The sequence below is a fragment of the Eptesicus fuscus genome, chromosome 17 (assembly GCF_027574615.1).
Source record: "Eptesicus fuscus isolate TK198812 chromosome 17, DD_ASM_mEF_20220401, whole genome shotgun sequence".
In the NCBI taxonomy this organism is placed as follows: Eukaryota; Metazoa; Chordata; class Mammalia; order Chiroptera; family Vespertilionidae; genus Eptesicus; species Eptesicus fuscus.
In genome coordinates, this window is record NC_072489.1 from 11,198,428 (window position 1) to 11,218,164 (window position 19,737).

Here is a 19,737-nt window from a genome sequence, read left to right on the forward strand (position 1 = left end):
GGAATGTAGGAGAGGTTGCTGTGCTAAGAAAGTGTTAAAACCTGAATTTTCCGAAATACTGGCCTTAGTCCTTGGCTTTCGTCGGGCTGTGTCTACAGAACCCAAATGGCCCTCCTTACTTGCTCTCTGTGCTGGAGAGCGAACCAGACCCCGTGCTGAGGTGGATATAAAGCTTCTCCTAGGGCCTGGGATCTCCACAGTCCTGGCCTTCAACACCACAGGACACATCTTTTCTTCCTATTGACTCAGTTATGCCATTTCACTCCACTCTTGTCAAAGAAATAGGTTGCCTTACGTGCTGGGTGGGAAGTGGTCACTTTTAGAGGGACTGCCAGACCACCATGACCTTGCATGGGTCCCAATGGCCATACTGTGCTGTGTGGTCCACCCCCAGGCCTAGTCTCTTGGACCAGAGGTGGACACCTGAGACAGGCCGATTCACTTCCACAGGAATTTTGACCTGATATCAAGCAAGAGTTTCTGATCTCTGTGTGACACATGACTGTGCTTGGGCAGCTGAGAGCCGGAAGCAGAAGGAGGTGATGGCAAAGGGAGGAAGAGGGGCGAGGGTGCACAGAGGCAGAAGCAGGGAGACCGCACAGCGCTGCGTGTGCACCTGCAGTCCCTGAGCCACCTCAGAAATCTTCATTTTAAGAAAATATCCCTCCCTGGGCTTAACCCACATCCACTGCTTTTTCCTTTTTATTTGCAATGAAATACCTTTCTCAGCTCCCTGGTGCATGGTGTCCAGGTCTAACTTCTGAATTGAAAATTATTTGCTCACCATTGTATAACTGACATATTTGAGAAGCTACCAGGACCTGGGGCTTTTTTGTCAGTAACAGGAACAAGGTCTCAGCAGAGAGACTGAGCTGAGTGCTGCTGGGAGGTGTGGTCTTCTTTTCCTTTTTTTTACCTATCAATAATCACTTTATTTATTTAAATTATTTTTCATTTTAAATTTATAGGTGACATACTGTATTATATTAACTTCAGGTGTACATCCCAGTGATTAGTCATTACATAACTTACTAAGTGATCATCCTGATCAATCTCATACCATCTGACACCGTGGTGATCAGATGTGGCCTTTTGCTCTCAGACCTGCTGTCCTACATCTGAGGTGTGGCTGGGAAGTGTTGGGAAGAGGGATGTGACTTCCAGTCCCTGGGAACAAAGGAGGGATGGTTTCCTGTCTGGGGAGGAGTCTTGTTGCCTCTCCTATGAGCCTGGGTTTCATCCAGGTGTCCTTCCAATTTCTTAAGCACAAGTGTCATTAAAGTCAACTGGTACACAGAGGCCTTTGGCCCCGAAGTTGACAGGCCAGAAGTATAAGGGTTGGGATAAGATGACCTTTCTCGTGTCCAAGTTGTAGCACTGACACACACACACCTGGGACCTTGAGCAAGTCTCCCCATTCTCTGTGGGATGAGGAGGAGGAACTGGCCAGCTGTCTCTGAGGCAGCATTGGGGAAGAACCTCCTGGACGGAGGCAAGGGGAGGGATGGGGGTGAACCTGAGCTTGCCTGGAGCCTCTGTGCCTGAGATGTCAGCTGGAATGGGGATTGTGAGGTGGGACTCCCTCCCATGAGCCGACAGGCAGTCACAATGACAGGGGAGAATGAGGTCCTGGTGTGCAGGGATGCAGAGGAGGCTACTCAACTGGGCTATACAGTCCTGCCAGGGAGGTAGATGACCTACCAGGTGAGCCCATGGCACTGTGCAGCTTCTGGGGCTCAGGCCTTGAAGCAAGGAGCAACCACTGGAACCTCCCAGCCCTGGGGCTCCAGCTAGCATTGGCCAGAGGAGTCCGGGGCTCTGGGAGAGGTCCTGAGCAGGCAAGTAATGTGGGTGCCAGGGATCTGAGCCCTGGACAGAACAAGTTCATCCCTGGAGTGAGGATGGGGTGGGGAGAGAATGGAGAGCTAAGACTTGAGCACATCTCCATTAAGTGGTCAAAAAGAGGAGGAGGGGCTAGCAAAAGAGGAAGATAAGGAACTGCCCTAATGGGACACCAAAGCAAGAGGAAGAAGAGTGACAGAGGAGGGAGTGACAGAGGAGGGAGTGACAGAGGAGGGAGTGAGAAGCTGGGTGGACAGTTTGAGAAGGCCAAGGGCTGAGGAGCCTTTGTATTTTGGACCTAATTTTATCCCTTGCAACTGGGAAAGCAGGCTGGCCCCTTCTTCCTCTAACAGAGCATCTAGTATGTGAAGGCAGTTTCTTATTTTATTCTGAGAGAGGAGTTCCATGGGAGCCCTTGGCTGGCCTCATTCCACGGCTCTGTGCAGAAGCCTGGCCACAGAGCCATAACCTCTTCTTTGTCGTGTGGGCAGCACATGGTTCTGGGTCTGGCTCCTGGAACACGGCTCCCCCTCCCACTCTACGACTCAGAACTCGCAGATCACAAGGCGCTTCTCTTCACAGGGTATGTCGTTCCATTTGCCTTTGGTGAAGATCTCCACACAGTCCTCATTGCCACCCTTGTTGTTGGGCTCCCCGGGGTTCCAGTTGGAATAGCCCAGGGGCTCCCCTCCGGGGTAAATGAACTTGCCCTCCGTCTGGGAGTCAGTCATGCTCAGGAACGCAGCACCCTTGTCCTCAGCCTCCACCAGCTGTTGCAAAGCCTTGTTCTCAGCTGCAGAGCGTGGGGAGGGCAGATGCCCCCCGGCCTGTGCGCACACTTGCTTTGCCTCCTGGAAAGGTTTCTGAAAGCCTGATGTCTTGAAGACCTTCTGGCCAACACCTCGGCCGTTGGGGAAGAGCTCCACTAGGAGGAGAGGACAGTGAGGTTGGGGTTCTGGGGGTACCTGCCATAGCTCCATGGCTCTGAGACCTTTGTGCTCCAACCAGAGCCCAGGGCCTCCCATAGAGGGCCTCAGAGCACCAGGGAGGACAAAGGTGAGACTCCAGCTTCATGCTGCGCTCTGGAAGGTGGACCTGCCTGTCTAGGTACAGGTGAGAACACTGGGCTCAGAGAGGGTAGCTCAGCTTCATTAACCATCACATGTGGAGTTGGAGAGTCACCCTTATCTGATCTCACACTAAACCTGAGACGTGCTCTTTCTATTTCACCCCACGTTGCATGGCAGAATCAGTTTCCCAATTCCTGGGCGGGACTGGAAAGCTTTGGCATGGTGCAGCGAAATGGCATCGTGCGGCCTCTGAGAGCTGCAAACAAGGAAGGTGCCCCCTCTGCTCTCACTGGGACCCTGCATAACAGCAGGGCAGGTGGCATTGGCAGGGAGGTCCGTGCCATGTGTGGACGTGGGAAAGAAGAGGGGAGGGTGGGCCCTCTGAGGGCAGCGATGTGCTAGTCTCTGCACTGTGTGCAGCCCAGTGGTGGCGCCTAGGTGTGCATGTGGGTGCGGCTGGAGGGCTGGGAGAGAGGAAGAAGACGGCTGAGAGGTGTGCATGGGCGTCAGGGGCAGGAGAGAATCAGTGTTGGAGAGAGCGCTGTCTGGGACCCAGAGGGCCAGGTATTCAGCCCCCCTTGGCCATGCCTGTCCAGGTGGCAAGGAAAAATCACTTCTTTTTTCCGGGTTACCAGTTCCTCATCTCCAAGATGGCAATACAATTGATAAAAGCATCACCTGTGTGACATTCAAATGAAGCATAGTAACAACCATCTTGTGTAAAAACTGCTGTTTGAAATTTTAACCCTACTATTTTGGCTTCTGTAAACGCTTGCTTGCTTAAATAATAAGAAAAAATAAGACTACTCCCATTCCAGAGAGGCCATAAACTATGCCCCAGACAGAGTTGTCATGCTGGTGCCAGGACAGGCCATGAGATATGGTCTCACGGCCCTGTCCCAGAACACTGGACTTCTTTCTCAGAAGATGTGAAAGTCTCATTCCAAATGTGGAAGACAAAGAGCTGAAAAAGTATAAATAGAGAAGACTTCCACCATGTTGGGGCCCAGAATTTGACAGAGATATTCTACTCTGAGCCCACTAGCACTAGTGTAATAATAAAAGACTCCAAATTAATTTGGCTTATTGATTAAGGTGTCTTCTGGTTTGCAATATAACACAACTATATCTTTTCATTCCATCTCATTTTCCATCCCTTTGTAGTGTGTGTGTGTGTGTGTGTGTGTGTGTGTGTGTGCTTTAATATATTTTTATTGATTTCAGAGGGAAGGGAGAGGGAGAGAATGATAGAAACCTCAATGATGACAGAGAATCATTGATTGGCTGCCTCCTGCACGCCCCCTACTGGGGATCACGTCCACAGCCCAGGCACATGCCCTGACCAGGGATTGAACCATGATCTTCTGGTTCATAGGCCAATACTCAACCACTGGGCCATGGTGGCCGGGCTCATTTTCCATCCCTTTGACTTCTGGGTTCGTGCATAGAAGACTTCAGGGCTCCTGAGAGGGCTGTGCTCCAGCCCCAAAGGGCTGGTGAGGAGCCCAGGCTGCACCCCGAACCACCGTGACCCTTCCACAGGGTTCAGGGGGCAGACTCTCCACAGGCTCAGGAGGGCACTCAGAACAGCCCTGGACAAGAGTTCATCTGCCATTCATTACATGCGCCCGGGAGGGTGTGCACACACGAATATGGCCACGTGTCCCTCTAAAGGTACATGGGAACACTGAAGGCCCACCTGGGTGTGTGTGAATATGCATTTGTGCTCATGGGTGTAAATAACATGAGGTGAGTGAATTCATGTGTGTCATACACACATGTATGGCAGGTGCATATCATGAATTTTCCTTTGTTTGCATCAGTGTACATGTCAGGGAGTGAGTGCACATGCATGTTTGTGGAGAGAGGAAGTCATACCAAATGCTTTAAAACCCTTGGTATGTGGGTACGCAGTGGCCTTAGGTGCGTAGGAGCCAACCCTATGTCTCACCCCTGCATGCTCTCCTCCTTCAGAAACTCCTCTTTGGATCAATGAGATTTGCTGAAGGATTTGAGCTGAAAGCTGACATGGCGAAAGCGGGGAGGAGGAGTGGCAAATTAGGGACTCAGGTGAAGATGCCCACAGGCACAGGGCACTGGCTGTGCTCCTGGGGGCCTCTGACTCCTCAGCACCCAGGTTAGGGAAGAGTCTCCACCATGAACACCCAGGGAGGAGCAGGGGAACCCAGCACTGGGCAGAGCCCAGAGGCAGCCTGCCTCCGCCGGACCCAGGGCCTGTCTCAGGTGAGATGCTCAATGGCCACATGCCAAGGTCAGACCATCACAGCCTTGAACCCAAGCACAGCAAACCAGCCCCAACTCTCAGGACAGTGTCTGGAGGTGCTGCTGCTGTGGGCTGGGCAGCAATATCTTGAGGGGTTTGTACACCTAGCCCCATAGAGATAAGAAATGCATCCTGGGTAGTGGGGTGTCCAGGGACCAGCACAGGTCAGCAAGAGGGAAGGTCTGAACAGCTGGGCTTGGGGCATTGATCTGGCTCGGGTCCCAGGTGGCTGTGATGGTGGTGGCTGGAGCCTGGTATCCTTGACCATGCTGGCGCCAGCCCACTGAGCTGGTGTAGGTGCCACAGCCTGATACGTGTCCCTTGCATCTGCTTCCAGCTCCTGGAACATGTGGCTGCCTTGCTCTTCCCGACCCTATGCTTAGCCTCAGGTCCTTCCCCAGTCCCAGGTCCAGCCCATCATCCAAACCCACTACCATCCTAGAGCCCCCAATTCTAGGACCAGGCCTGCCTCAGGCCCGGCCAACTCCAAACCCAAACAGACCCCGCCTGGGGCCTGCCCTTGGCGACTGGCTCAGGTCCAGGTCCAGGTCCAGGAACTCACCTTTCTTATACTGAAGGAAGTCTCCCTGAAGGCGTCCTACCTGCCCCTGCAAGGCCTCCACCTGCTGCCTCAGAGCAGCGATGTCTGCAGGAGAGAGAGGCCCAGTGAAGACCAGGCCCTCACAGCCAGGGATCGGCTCAGAGTCCGGGTCCTAAGGGAAGGGTGCTGAGTGACAGGCTTTCCTGGGGGAGGGGAAGGAGCTGGGCCTCAGCTGGCCATGCTGCCCTCGGGTTCCCGGAGGCTCTGTTGTGAGCACACTGTGCCCTGGGCAGGCCTAGCACCCCACTAACTCTGATCCAGATGACATTTCACAGCAAATTCTGAGAGTCTGGGAGCACATTACTGAGGGTGGGAGTGCGGGGGAGGGGGAATTGCATGTCCCACAAGTGCTCTTCATCCCTGGGTTATATGATGCTCAAAGCTCTCTGATGAGCGGGGAAGAGAGCTGAGCTGTCCCTGTGACCAGATGGGAAGCTGCTCAGGCTTGTCTTCCCCCGAGTACCGGGACTGTCCAGAACCTCATCTTCCTGCCTTCAGCCCAAATGCCTTTCCTGCTTTCACAACCCCACCCCGCCCCCACAATTGGCTGACCCCTGAGCTAGTGGGCCCTCCTCCCTCTGCATGCTGGTGGGGCGCCCAGAGCTAGGGGACATGACCTTACCTGGAAGCCCACTCTCTCCCTTTGCTCCTCTCTCCCCAGGAGCACCTCTGTCCCCCTTCAGTCCTGGGAGGCCCCTGGCACCGGGAGGTCCTGGTAGACCAGGGGGTCCTGCAGGCCCTGAGAACAGACAAGAAGAGGAGAGTAAGCTTGGCACACATTTTTCTGCATTTTCACCTCCCAGAATATGGACTGTGCTACTGTCCAGCAATACACCCTCCCACGTACAGTCTGTCCCAAAGCCAGCCAAACACCCTCTCTGTACACTACTGTCCCATCACCCAGCACCCGGCCTTCCCAGGATGCAGACTGTCCCTGCTGCTCACACCGCACTCTCCCCAGTTACAGAGCTCAAGCCCAGCGAGGCACCTCCTTGCACACACTCCCCAGGGCCCAGTGTTGCAGCTCTGAGCTGGCAGGGTGATGGGGCAGAGACAGGAATCCACAGCTTCAGGTGGACACAGGAGACCTGAAGGCCTGCCCCAGCTTTGCCCATCACTCACCTGGTGGGCCTGCATTCCCAGGGGCTCCACGCTCACCAGGGGCACCTTGCTCTCCTTTGAGACCTGGGGGGCCTCTTGGCCCTGCATAGCCCTGCATGCCTGGGGCACCCACTTCTCCTGAGGAAAGAACAGATTGGGACAAAGGCTGCTGAGAGTGTGTGCTGGCTGGATCATTTCGTCGGCTCCACATGGAGAGGGAGAACTGGGGGGCTGCGCAACCAACTCTCTGGGCTCCACCAGATGATGGGGTGTGGGGCAGTGGCCGCAGCAAGTCTGCCAAGGTGATGCCCTGGCTTCCCTGGCACACTGATCATCCTTAGGTCACATCATGGATTGCCATTGTCATTCCTCCGTCTCCCTTCCGGACCACCACACACCAACCTCCTACCTTTGGCCCCAGGCTCTCCTTTGGGGCCTGGTTCACCTTGGCGTCCTACATCCCCCTGCATTCCCGAGGGACCCTGTCTTCCATCCGGCCCGGGTGGACCTGCAGGTCCCGGAGGTCCTGGGAAAAGAACCAGTCAATCAGTCCACTCAGTCTTTTCGAAAGCGGGAGAGCGTGAGAAGGTGAGAGCAGTCATACAGGTCAGAGAACAGCACCATCATACAGACGCCCAGCAGGATTACAGCCTTCCCCGCGAGAACCCAGCACCACCGGCAAGGCACCCTCCTTCCTGGGATGGGTATGTGCATCCTCCCGCATGGCCTAGTAGCAGGCATTGCAGTCCATGCCACTGCTCACCACTTGGCCCCGAGTCTCCCTTCGGTCCAGGTTCTCCAGCAGGGCCGTTGTCCCCTTTGGGTCCAACTGGGCCAACAGGTCCAGTCATCCCCATTGGCCCTGTAGCTCCTGGTGGACCTGTAGCAGCAGAAGAAATGGGCATAAACCTGGCCCTGGGCCTAGGAGGAGCCAGCACTGCAGGGCTAGTCCCTGCGTTCCTCCAGGTTCCGCAGGTGTAGACATTCCGCCTCCACACTCCTCAGTCCAGTGGTGACCCAGGAGACGGGTGTGCACAGCCCCGTTTCACAGGGGAGGAAACAGGCCTGCCAGAGCTGGATGAATGTCCAGCCAAGGACTGTCTGATTTCCATGCAGTGCACCCTGCCTGCCCCGAGGCTGCAGGATTACAGCAGGGGATCTGCCAGCTTTTACCCTGCATCATGGACTCCTGGCTTTCCCCTTCCTAGGACCAAACTTTATATCAGAAATGGTCCCTGATAGGAGTCACCAGGGAAATGCAAATCAAACCCATGAGATATCATCTCACCCCTCCTAGAATGGCGACTATAAAAAACACAAAAGCTCACAAGTGTTGGTGAGGATGTGGAGAAGAACCCCTATGCACTGTTGGTGGGAGTGTAAATTGGTGCAGCCACTATGGAGACCAATATTCAGTTTCCTGAAGACATTAAAAAAGATAATTTTTTAAAAAAGTATGATCCAGCAATACCACTTCTGGGTTTTATCCAAAGGAAATGAAACACTAATTTGAAAAGATATCTGTACCCTCATGTTCATTGCAACATTTTTTACAGTAGCCAAGAGGTGGAAACAACCTAATAGTGTCCATAATGGATAAAAATGTCACACACACACACACTGGAATATTATTCAGCCATAAAAAAAAATCCTACCTTTTGCCACACATGAATGGATCTTGAAGGAATTATGCTAAGTGCCATACGTCATACAAATTGAGACAGATACAGTGTGATCTCACTTATATCTGGATTCTAAGAAATAAAACAAAGAACCTGAACTCATAAATGCATAAGATGGCAGCTGGGTGGTGGGCAAAACGGGTGAAGGTCAAAAGCTACAAACGTCCAGTTATGAATTATGAGCTCTATTTCCTCCTCTCCGTAGTGCATTTAGGTGAATCCTTTTGATCAGGCCTGAGTGTGGGGCCACAGGGCCTCATCTTTGCCCACCTCTCATGCAGTAGAATTTAGTTAGATATTAACACATTACACATAAATCATTGCACCACAATGAACAATTGTAAAGTGCCACAAGCTTGGTCCTAGAGGGCCCCAAAAACCAGTCATTTACCCACGATTTGCAATTCTTGGGGTGAGAGGGATTAGAAGATCCTAGGGGAGGAATCCCCACCGCTAGAGCAGGGGCAAAAACACCTCGGGGCTCAGGACAGCCTATCATTTACCACCTGGTAACGAGTTGTTTCAGGTGGACTGAATGTCCAGGGAACTTCTTCCCCAGCAGGTGGGCTTCCATTTCCAGGTCTTGCACGGCAGAATACCCAGAGTTGCTGAGTTGGTCCCAATTCCATGCCCACCCATGCCCACCAGGACAAGCCCACGGCTCTAGCCCTACCTGGATCCCCCTTCTCGCCCCGGGGGCCCTCTTTCCCATCTCGTCCATCACGACCAGGCAGGCCATTCTCCACAGGGCCACATATGACCAGGGTGCAGGCATCAACCAAAGATTTCTGGGAAGCCGTTGTCACCTCTGCTCCCCATGACCTTGGAGGCTGTGTGATCAGGACCAGCGTGGAGAGGAGGAGAAGCATGGCCTTCAGGGGTGGACAGAAAGAGAAAGGACATGCTCTTGGTTCCAGAACACGGTTAGTGCTTAGCCCACCGCCCAGAAGTCAGAGAGGCACTTCCTACTGCCTCTCCCTTCTGTGGGATCAGGAGCTGCAGGACTCCCAAAGCAACTTAGGATAAGGCGACCAGACAGTCTGGCCTGGGCGGGCATGAGTTACCAGCTGAACTCTGACATGGGTAATCAGCAACATCTACCTCTTCTCAGAGCCCCATTTTGTCCCTTCTAGTGACTTTCCTTTCACTGCCATCAGCACGGCTAGGATGTGCACTCCTCACTGAGGCCACCTGTCACAGCAGGAAGGATTCAGGAAGTGCCTTTGGGCAGGACAGTCCCCCTCTTTGAACCTCCTTCTCCCTGTCTGTATCAGTAAGGTGGCCGGGCAGACCCATTTCCTGTCACTTGCACCCGTGCATGGACTAGCACTGGCGGTTTCAGTGCTTGCCTGGAACGGAGCCAGAATGCTCAGGGACATTTGTCCTAACACAAGATGGGCACATGGCGACATGTTTCCCAGGTGGTCTGCCATTCACACTGTCTCCATGAAGCAAGTTCCAGATGGAACCCAGAAAAAGTTCTCAGAATAGCTGGAGAGACCCAGGGACGCCTAGAGTGCTGGCCCTCCACCTGGGACGACTTGGGAGAGGGGCCTCGTGGAGGAGGGCATGTGAGGTGTGCTCCGTCAGGGAAAGGGGGGTTTTAGGTGTAGGAAACACAGATGTGCACTAGGGTGTCCAGTGACATGTGAGAGGGACTCCGCAGCTAAGTGAGGTCAGGGTGGGTGCAGGACCTGGTCACTCCCAATGGTGGGCTTCTTTCCTCTTGAGAGAAACTGTACAGTTAGGAGCCAGGAAAGCGCGCATGGGAGTTGCAGAGGCTGGGAACAAGCCTGAGGGACGGAGCAAAGGAGAAGGGATCGCCAGGCAGCCTGAGGGGGAGGCAGTGGAGGGCCTTCCTGGACACAGAAGTGCTTTCTTTGTCACCTGCTGGTGGTTCTGGGCTGCGGAGGACCCTGTTTGCACCAGTTCTTTCTCATTCTGAGTTTACCACGTCTCGGGCATCATGGGAGTCTCTAAACACCAGACAAGCTCACAGGCCAGCAGCGTGGCCCTTGCTGGATCAGAGGCTCGGCCATGAGCACCAAAGGATCCAGCCTGAGCCAGGGCATTGCCCCCTGGTGTGCAGCTGCCACAATTCAAGGGCCCTGTGCCCACATCTGGGGAAGAATGAAAAGCAACAGGCATTCTTCCCATGAGCTCAAGATGGCACCGAGGCCACCAGAGCTCATTGTAGCAGAAAGGGGCCTGGGCAGGAGCCACCTCACAGGGTTGGAGACCTAGGACTTGGATGAGGCCTCTTCGCTGGGCCTATAGAGGTATTGGGCAGAGCCACATCCCCTTAAACCACATAGTGTTCACTTTATGCCTCAATGTCTGACTAAAGTATATTGAAAAGTGACGCCTCTAAAAAATCAATTGGAAATCAGTAAACTTGTCCAGTGAGTGTATTTTTAAGACAAAGATTTGAAGCTAAGAGGGAAGATGTTTATCCATGTCCAACGGGCAGTTGGTACCAGGATGCGCTTTGACCCCGGGCCTGGGAAGGCCTGGGCTGTTTCTCCTCCATGACCTTCCTTTCTGAAGAAATAAGGAGTGCAGAGAGCCAAGCGAGAAGTTGAAATTGCATGCCCACCTGAGGCTTCCTGAAATGGCATCTATGGTCCAGGTGGGTGTCATATTCCACTCACCCACACCCTCCCCCAGCTCAGAAGGCAAATCTCCCACTGAGCAAAGAAAGCAGAGTGAGGGACAGAAGAACGGTCCTTCTTCCCCCACTATGCTGCCCTCTCACGCCCACACCCAACCCACACCCACACCTCTCAGACCAGAAAAGCTACATAGCCCCTCTGATTTTCCTCAACACCAGTACATTAGACCACCCCAAATGGGCAGGGGGACATTCGCTGGACACAGAGAAAACAAAAAGAGAAGCAGGCCCAGAGACACTCACCATTGCTTCCTCAAGGGCTCAGGGTCCCCAGGCAATGAGCGATTCCTTGGCCCGCAAGCAGGGGCTATTTATGCTGCCCTGCAACCTGAGCCACCTGGTGTTGGTCTTTTAAGAACTCTTTTGGATAATTTTCTTCCTTGTTGACTCACCCCACCTGGGTTCTGAAAACTTGCCACTACACACATGTCACCTTAGAGTTTACAGAGCACCCTCAGGGCATGACCTCATCTGCACCTCATCGGGCTTTTTGAGTTCAGTGGCATCATCCGTGTCTGGGTTTTACAGATTTACAAGAATCTGAGGTCCTGAGAAGACCAAAGCCAAGGAAGCAGAGTGAGGGGCAGATGAAGAAGCAAGTTGCCCAATAATCTACAACTATTGCAAAAGCACATGCATTTGCATATTTCAAGATTCTGGGCTTTCTGTGCCACCTTCTCTTTGTCCTTCACCTCAACATTACTACCCAGATAGTGGGAACGAGCTGGGAGCTTCTTGGCATGTCTGGGCAGGGGTGGAGTAGCTAGAGGGGTTGCTGATGCTGCCGCATTCTGTGAGGACAGTGGCTGGGGAGCTGCCACCTGGCAGGGGTCACTCTTTTGCTTCCTGGGATGGATGTCCTGAAATCCTTGCCATTATCTCTCCACTCCTTAGCTGGTGTTGCCTCTGTGTGTTGCTCTAGTGAGCAGTTTGGACCCTGAGCTGCTGATACACTACTGCAGGCCTCCCCCAGGAAACTCTGACTTCCAGTGGCCATGGGGCGGTTGCCTGCCCTCCTGCTGTTGCTGTTTTCTCTGCTCCCTTCTAGGTCCCTATGGCTTCATCTCTTGCATCAAGCGTTTTTCTAGGCCCACATACCAGCTGCCCAATGCCTGCAGTACTCTCCTTTGGACACTCCATTGCGGGTGCTGACTGCTCCTGGGTTTTGTTGCTGCTGTGGCATCTCCTTGTGTATTGTAGAGTCTATAATGCCAGTTTTCCTCGGCTCGTAGGAAAGGCTCTTGTTTCCCATACTGCAATGTTTTGAAGCAGGATTCCCAAAGTAGAGCCACTTGTGCCCTAAATGATAAAACTCTTTCATTATTAACATCCCATGCTAGGATGTTCTTGTGCCTCTCAGAGATCTGGATCAGCATGGAGGCTGAACTGACCTAAATCATTGCTCTCCACTCCCCACAGAGCCTCCTGACAAGTCTTATCCTGCTAGCCAGACAAACTCCTATTTATGGTGACTTTTATTTCAGAAGCTCTATATGTCTTCTCTGTTTGCAACTTAACTGCTGCCTCCTAGCCCAGTGGTCGGCAAACTGTGGTTCTGTTGACTAATGAGTTTGCCGACCAATGTCCTAGCCTATTAAGCACTCCCTCTCATTGCCCTGGGATCCCCCTAAAATGAAGCATTCATCTTATATAAAAGCTACTGCTTAAAATTCTATCCCTGCTATTTTGGCTGCTGTAAATGCTTGCTTGCTTAAAGAGTAAGGAAAATAAGACTGCTCCCATTTCAGAGAGGCCATTAAACCTTCCCCATGTGAAGTTATCAGTGCTGGCCACCAGGACAAGCCTTTGGTTGAGGTCTCAAAACCCCAGCACATAGGGGTTCTTTAAGAACTTGCAAAGGGGACAGGAAACACCCCCTATTTGGGAGATAAAGAAGGTAAAAACATATAAATACGGAAAGTTCCTCTATGTTGGGGCCCAGAATTTGAGAGACATTTTCCTCTGGGCCCGTGTGTAATAATAATAAAAAATGTAACTCCATCTCTCCAAGCATTGCTTGGTTCTTCTCTGGTTTTCTGTAACACTAATGGCTTTCTAGACTGGGAAATAACCATGCTTGGCCTTTTGGCCTCTGGTGAGTGGGCCGGGTTTGGGCCCCGCCGGAGCCAGATAGGCCACCGGGAGGTGCCGATCTGCTGATTTAGCAGAATTGAATGGGGGGACTTTGGGTGCTCCCGGACCTCAGCCCAGGACCCAGCTGGCATCTGGAGAGAGTGGACGAACACTTCTGGACCTGTCAATGGAATTGGTAAGGTAGGGCCCCTTATCAGTCAGGCCCACTCCGGTGAGTGGAAGGGGGAGCTTGATCACCTCTCCAAAAGTCGAGGACTTCCTCAGGCAAATTAATCAGGAATCATGTGGACTATTTAAACTCTGGGTAAATATCTGGTAGAAGTAAAAAACTCTGACTATCTGGTATATAAAAGTGGGACTCCGGAGGTGAGTGAATTCAGATTTGATTAAGGAATTATGAGTTTACTCTGCTGTTTGTTTATTTGTGGGATTAGCCAATTTGTTACTGAGAAGGAGGACTGGATGCAGTCTTAACTCCTCCTATAGGTTCTCACCAAGACGTTGGTCGAGAATTCTATTCTGGGGAATGGATGCCAGGAGTGCCCCCAAGTCCATCTGGGGAGTTGGGCATTGTTTTGTTTATCTGCTCAGCTCCAGTCTAGGCTAATCTACTGAGAGAGTGTGAGTATGGATGTTTGTCTTTCTTGGCATAATTATCTGCTCATTAACTGGTCCATGTGAAGCAAAAGCTACTTTGTGCCTTCTGGCTGTACACATGAGTGTATTTGTTATCTCTTTCTATTGTTTAATTTGTTTAAAGATAGGGCAGACCTGCTGTGATGAAATGCAAAAGTCTCTAGCAGCTGTGAGATTTATTTTTCTCAGAGTATTTTGCTCTCCTTCAGAGAGGGAATCAGATCACTTAGCTAATAAAAATTTCTGTCTATCAGTTGCTCTTCCCTGAGTTGTGAATTTGCTGTATTAAATTGAAATTTTGAAATTCTGGGGTAGATTTAAAGGTATAAATTTTTGAAATTTCAAAGAACAAAGAACTTTTATTTATGGCTTTTCTTATCTCATTTGGTGGTCGGAGACTTGCAGGAGCAGGGCTTACAGTTCCACAGGGCAGAGAGATTTATGGGCCCTGTCCCTGCCTGTGACATATAGTCTAATGTGAGCCACCTGAGGCAGAACTAAGGCTGAAGTTATTACTAACTATCTATGGACCCCATTAACCCTGGTTGTGGACCCCATTAACCCTGGTCTGTTGTCTTCATGGTTGTGTGTTTTATTTGACTAGCGGTTTTCAGTTATTTATTAGGATCCTCATAGAGGACATAACCTGGTCTTTTTCTTCCTCCTTCATCCTGATTCTGATAGCATCAGTAACCGGATTAAAGATCTTTTCTTTTAGGAGGCCCTCCAGGCTTTCAGTCCGAAAGAAATCTCCCTACACACTCTTATCCTCATCTGCTATCTTTCCAGGCCAACTAAGAGTTGTTTTTCGACAGGTTGGACCCCAGCCTCCGGGAGGGAGGACTACTACAGTGGTAGTCTGTAGTTTTCTCCAAAACTCCTGCTGTTTCTATTTCTCCCCTCTGTTGGAATGTCTTTCTCTGACTCACAATAGGAAAGAGAGACAAGCAACTGGACTAGGGGACAGGGGAATGCTCAGAGAGATCAAGAGTAGTAAAGGAGGAGGATTTAAGATCCTCTAGGGCAGCGGTTCTCAACCTTCCTAATGCTGTGACCCTTTAATACAGTTCCTCATGTTGTGGAGACTCCCACCATAAATTTATTTTCATTGCTACTTCATAACTGTAATTTTTCTACTGTTATGAATCATAATGTAAATATCTGTGTTTTCGGATGGTCTTAGGCGACCCCTGTAAAAGGGTTGTTCGACCCCCAAAGGGGCCGTGACCCACAGGTTGAGAACCGCTGCTCTAGGGGCTTAAAGAGGAAAAATCTATGAGGGAAAACAACTGTTACAGAAAGAAAAAAAGTGTCCTTAAATGTAAAAAGCCAAAATATACAGGATCTCAGACCATTTGCCTTGTTTCAGGACAGAGTAGATAGGTGATGCAGAAAGAGGGGGGGAGTTACCAGCAGTTAATTATGAAGCAGGGAGAGATAAGTTTTTTTTTTTAAATAAATCTTTATTGTTCAGATTATTACAGATGTTCCTCTTTTTTCCCCCAATAGCTCCCCTCCACCTGATTTCCGCGCCCCCCCCCATGCCCTTACCCCCTGCTACTGTCCTCATCCATAGGTATAAGATTTTTGTTCAATCTTTTCCTGCACCCCTCACGCCCCCTTCCCCCTGAGAATTGTCAGTCCTCTCCCTTTCTATGCCCCTGATTCTATTATATTCACCAGTTTATTCTGTTCATCAGATTTTTTTTATTGACTTGATTTTTAGATTCATTTGTTGATAGATATGTATTTGTTGTCATTATGTTGTTCATAATTTTTATCTTTACCTTTTTCTTCTTCTTCCTCTTCTTAAAGAATACCCTCATCATTTCATACAATCCTGGTTTGGTGGTGATGAACTCCTTTAGCTTTTTCTTTGTCTGTGAAGCTCTTTATCTGACCTTCAATCTGAATGATAGCTTTGCTGGGTAGAGTAATCTTGGTTGTAGGTTCTTGCTGTTCATCACTTTGAATATTTCTTGCCACTCCCTTCTGGCTTGCACAGTTTCTGCTGAGAAATCAGTGACAGTCGTATGGGTACTCCCTTGTAGGTAACTAACTGTTTTTCTCTTGCTGCTTTCAAGATTCTCTCTTTGTCTTTTGCCCTTGGCATTTTAATTATGATGTGTCTTGATGTGCTCCTCTTTTGATTCCTTTTGTTTGGGGTTCTCTGTGCTTCCTGGACTTGTAAGTCTATTTCTTTCACCAGGTAGGGAAAGTTTTCTGTCGTTATTTCTTCTAATAGGTTTTCAATATCTTGCTCTCTCTATTCTTCTGGCACCCCCTTAATTCAGATGTTGGTACACTTGAGGTTGTCCCAGAGGCTCCTTACACTACCTTCATTTTTTTTTTCTTTTTGTTTTTCTGGTTGGGTGTTTTTTTTTGCTTCCTCATATTTTAAATCTTTGGTTTGATTCTTGGAGTCCTCTAGTCTACTGTTGGATTTCTGTATATTATTCTTTATTTCAGACAGTGTATTCTTAATTTCTGACTGGTCCTTTTCCATTTTTTTGGCATTCTCATTAAGATCCTTGAAGGTCTCACTAAGTTCCTTGGAGGTCTCACTAAGTTTCTTGGCAGTTTCTAGAAGATTCTTGAGTAACCTTATAACTGTGGTTTTGAACTCTATATCCAATAGTTTGCTTTTCTCCATTTCTTTCATTCGTGACATGTTTCTTTGTCTCCACATTTTGGCTGCTTCCCTGTGTTGATGGAGTGGCTTTGTGTGGTAGGTGACCTATAGGGCCTCCCCAATCACCTGAGGTGGACACTCTTGGTGCACCCCTTTGTGGGCTGGGTGCACAGTTTGTTGTAGTTAAGCCTTGATTGCTGTTGGTACACTGGGAGGAATTGATATTCAGGCCAATTGGCTGTGAGGATCAGTTGTGTCTATGATGGAAGAACTACTGTGCTGGAGACACCCTTATGGAGCAGGACTTGCTTCAGTGGGGCTTTGGTGCTCACAGAGTCTGCCTCTTGAGTGTGCCACTTATGGATGTGAAGAGTTGAAATTTGGTGTCATCTCACACTGACCACTAGGTACACTGGCTCCTGGATCTTCAAGGAGGTGCAAATCAGCTCCTGTCTGAGGCCACCCAGCAGGAGCTACAGCAAGACCTGCAGATTTCTCCTCTTTGCTTAAGATTTGGAAGTTTTGGAGCTGACACAGCTGCAGTTTGTTAGGTTAAGCTGCAATAGGGCAGGCCATCCATATGCAAAAGCCACTGAGCACAGTTTGGGTGGGTTTGTAAATTGTGTGGGGCGGGGTCTCAGGGAATCACTAGGGCATGGCAAACAGCGATGGCTTCCAGTCAGCCGTCTCTGCCTCTCTGTGTTTCCACGTCCCCGAGTCCTGTGCCCCACGCAGTAAACAAGGATTCCTGTGTGCACCTGTGCGAGAAAGCCACCCTCACTTTCCAACCTGATGCCAGACAGTCCAACTTCTCCCCATAGGCATCTGGGTCCCCCGAATCTCACTGGAAACTGGAGTTCAGAGCAGTCGGGAGCTTGTGTCTCCCTCCCGCTTGAAAAAGACAACTGTGTTCTCAGTTGCCAGCCTTCTCCTCGCACGCCTCTGTACCTCTGATTTTCCATGACTCTGCAGCTCCTACACAGTCTCAATGCAGTTTTTTCTTTCCTTCTAGTTGTAAAACTTCCACTCAGCCAGTTTTCCTGTGGTTCTGGGTGATGGTCGTTTTGTCTTTTAGTTGTAGTTTTGGTGTGGTTGTGCAAGGCATATAAGGTACAGGCATATACCTTATGTTGCCATCTTGGTTTTCCAAGAGATAAGTTTTTGTTGATTTTTACTGGCTGCAGACTGCTCTGCTGGCATAGGGGCCTGGTCCATAGCCTATCACCAGGTGTCTTATCAGAACTACACTAGATTCAAGGTTGCAAGTTTTCTGCAAGCACAATTAATCTTTCTCTGCTCTGGTTTATTCTTTTTAACCCTTCCAATACTAAATTAGACTGATACAATATACTGTACTTGAAATTACATAAGAAAAATATAGTAACTCAGAACAACTCAAAGCAGCTGTGCCCTTGCTGCTCTGACACTTGGCTTTGCTGGCAGGATCTAAAAGATGTGCACATCCTAGCAGGAGCCAGTGCTCCCAATACTAGGTGCCAGGGCAGGACTTTAGGGGTAAGTGCCCTGTTGGGAGGTCATGTTGACTCCCCACCCCTTGAGGACTTGGAACCAGATCCCCAAAGAGCAGAGGGAGCAAGAGGCTTGGGAAAGACCTTCATCAGAGAAGCAAGAACAGGCAAAAGAAGGTAGAGAGGCCAAATATCTAAGTTGCCTCCAGGCAATCCAGAGATCTCTCAACCCCAGCAGAAACCCTTGCCTAGAATGAGAGCGGGCAGGTAAGTGGGGGTAAGAAGAGTGAGCCGGAGGGAAGGCCAGACACCCAGAGCCCAACAATGACAAGCGCGGGATAGCAGACATTTACCTGATACTAGAGCTACCCCACTGCTGCCCAGTGAGTAATGAGCATTTTACAACAAGCAATATAAGACTTAGGTTTTTGGCTTGCTGGCTACAGCAGTTAAACCAGAAGCCAGTGACTGCTACTAGCCTTCCTGCAGCCCCAGGAATAGAGCAGCAAGCCCGGGATCTGTGAAAGCAGCAGACAGAGCTAGTGAGAGCTCACTGTTTGCAAATGTACTGAAAGGATTCAGTACCTGTTGCTGCTGGAAGAGGAGGGGCTGATATCCCCTTTCAGTGCACTCCCTTGGGAGAGGCCTGGTCTGCCACAAAGGGGACTGGTGGGAAGACAAGGGGCCTCATACCCAAGCCACTGCCACAGGAAGCGCTTTGCAATATGCAAAGCTGTTTCTAACTGCAACTCTGGCTGTTTTGCACTGGCAGCTTAAAGTTAAAGGGCAAAGGAAAGGCACTTTCCCTGGACCCGGGAGCCTTCAGGACTTTGAGATTCTCCAGGAGAGGAGGAGTCTGACTGAGGGACTGGCTGAGAGCCCGTTGGGTTAGGAGGACCGGAGGCTGCATATTGAACTTATAGACTGTGGTTTGCTAGGCAGAGGTCCAGGCCCACTTGTGTAGAGGATAAGCTGCCTGTGTACAGCAAAACAACTTTCTCCCATGTCAGAATACATTTTAGGGAAATCGGACAGACTGTGTTTGTGGCTAGAAAGAAGAACTGGCTGCCACGCACAGCCCTGACAGTGGCCTGCAGAAAACTCTATAATAGACTTCGATGATGCCTGCGTCTTCATGGACATGGCTCCAGAGAGACAGGACAATTTTGCTTTGTGTAGGAAGGTCAATAATATACTTTAGTCACCTCCCTAAGATATTTGTGTAGCCCTACCATGTGTCATATATGGTAGCAGAAGATTTAGCTACCAAAGGTGGCCCCAGTGCCAATATTGTACTTCATTGTGTTAATAATATTGCGTTAACATTCCAGATCTGAATGCAGTTGCCAAAAGGGCAGGTGCCCAAATGGGCAAGGAAAATACCCATCTGGTCTTGGTCTCTATTGAAAGACAGTTGGCAGCCAGTATACTGCCTTGCAGGCCTGTGTGACCATGCCCATTTCAGGGGTGGCACAAACCTCAACTTTAGGAAACTGGGGGAGGCTTGTTTGGAACAGAGGGAAGTAGTGAAGTGATGAGTACTAGCCTTTTGTTACAGGAATTATAGACCCTGTGAGGTCCTGTGACATGTGAGACCCTGTGAAGCAATAAAACTCCCTTAGTCCGTTCTGAGAGGGCGTGTCATTCCTCCCAAA

General features: G+C 50.3%; 1 protein-coding gene across 1 annotated transcript; it reads right to left on the bottom strand.

Annotated features, from left to right (window-relative positions):
* Window positions 1-2,208: 2,208 nt before the first annotated feature.
* LOC103292863 (pulmonary surfactant-associated protein D) lies at window positions 2,209-11,572 on the bottom strand. The gene is made up of 8 exons (XM_054729166.1): window positions 11,495-11,572; window positions 9,254-9,452; window positions 7,662-7,778; window positions 7,308-7,424; window positions 6,920-7,036; window positions 6,420-6,536; window positions 5,759-5,842; window positions 2,209-2,767 (listed from the first exon to the last, which is right to left on the bottom strand). The coding sequence occupies exons 1-8, from the start codon at window positions 11,495-11,497 to the stop codon at window positions 2,388-2,390; spliced, it is 1,134 nt and encodes a 377-aa protein (XP_054585141.1). The 5' UTR covers window positions 11,498-11,572; the 3' UTR covers window positions 2,209-2,387.
* Between the last annotated feature and the right edge of the window lie 8,165 nt (window positions 11,573-19,737).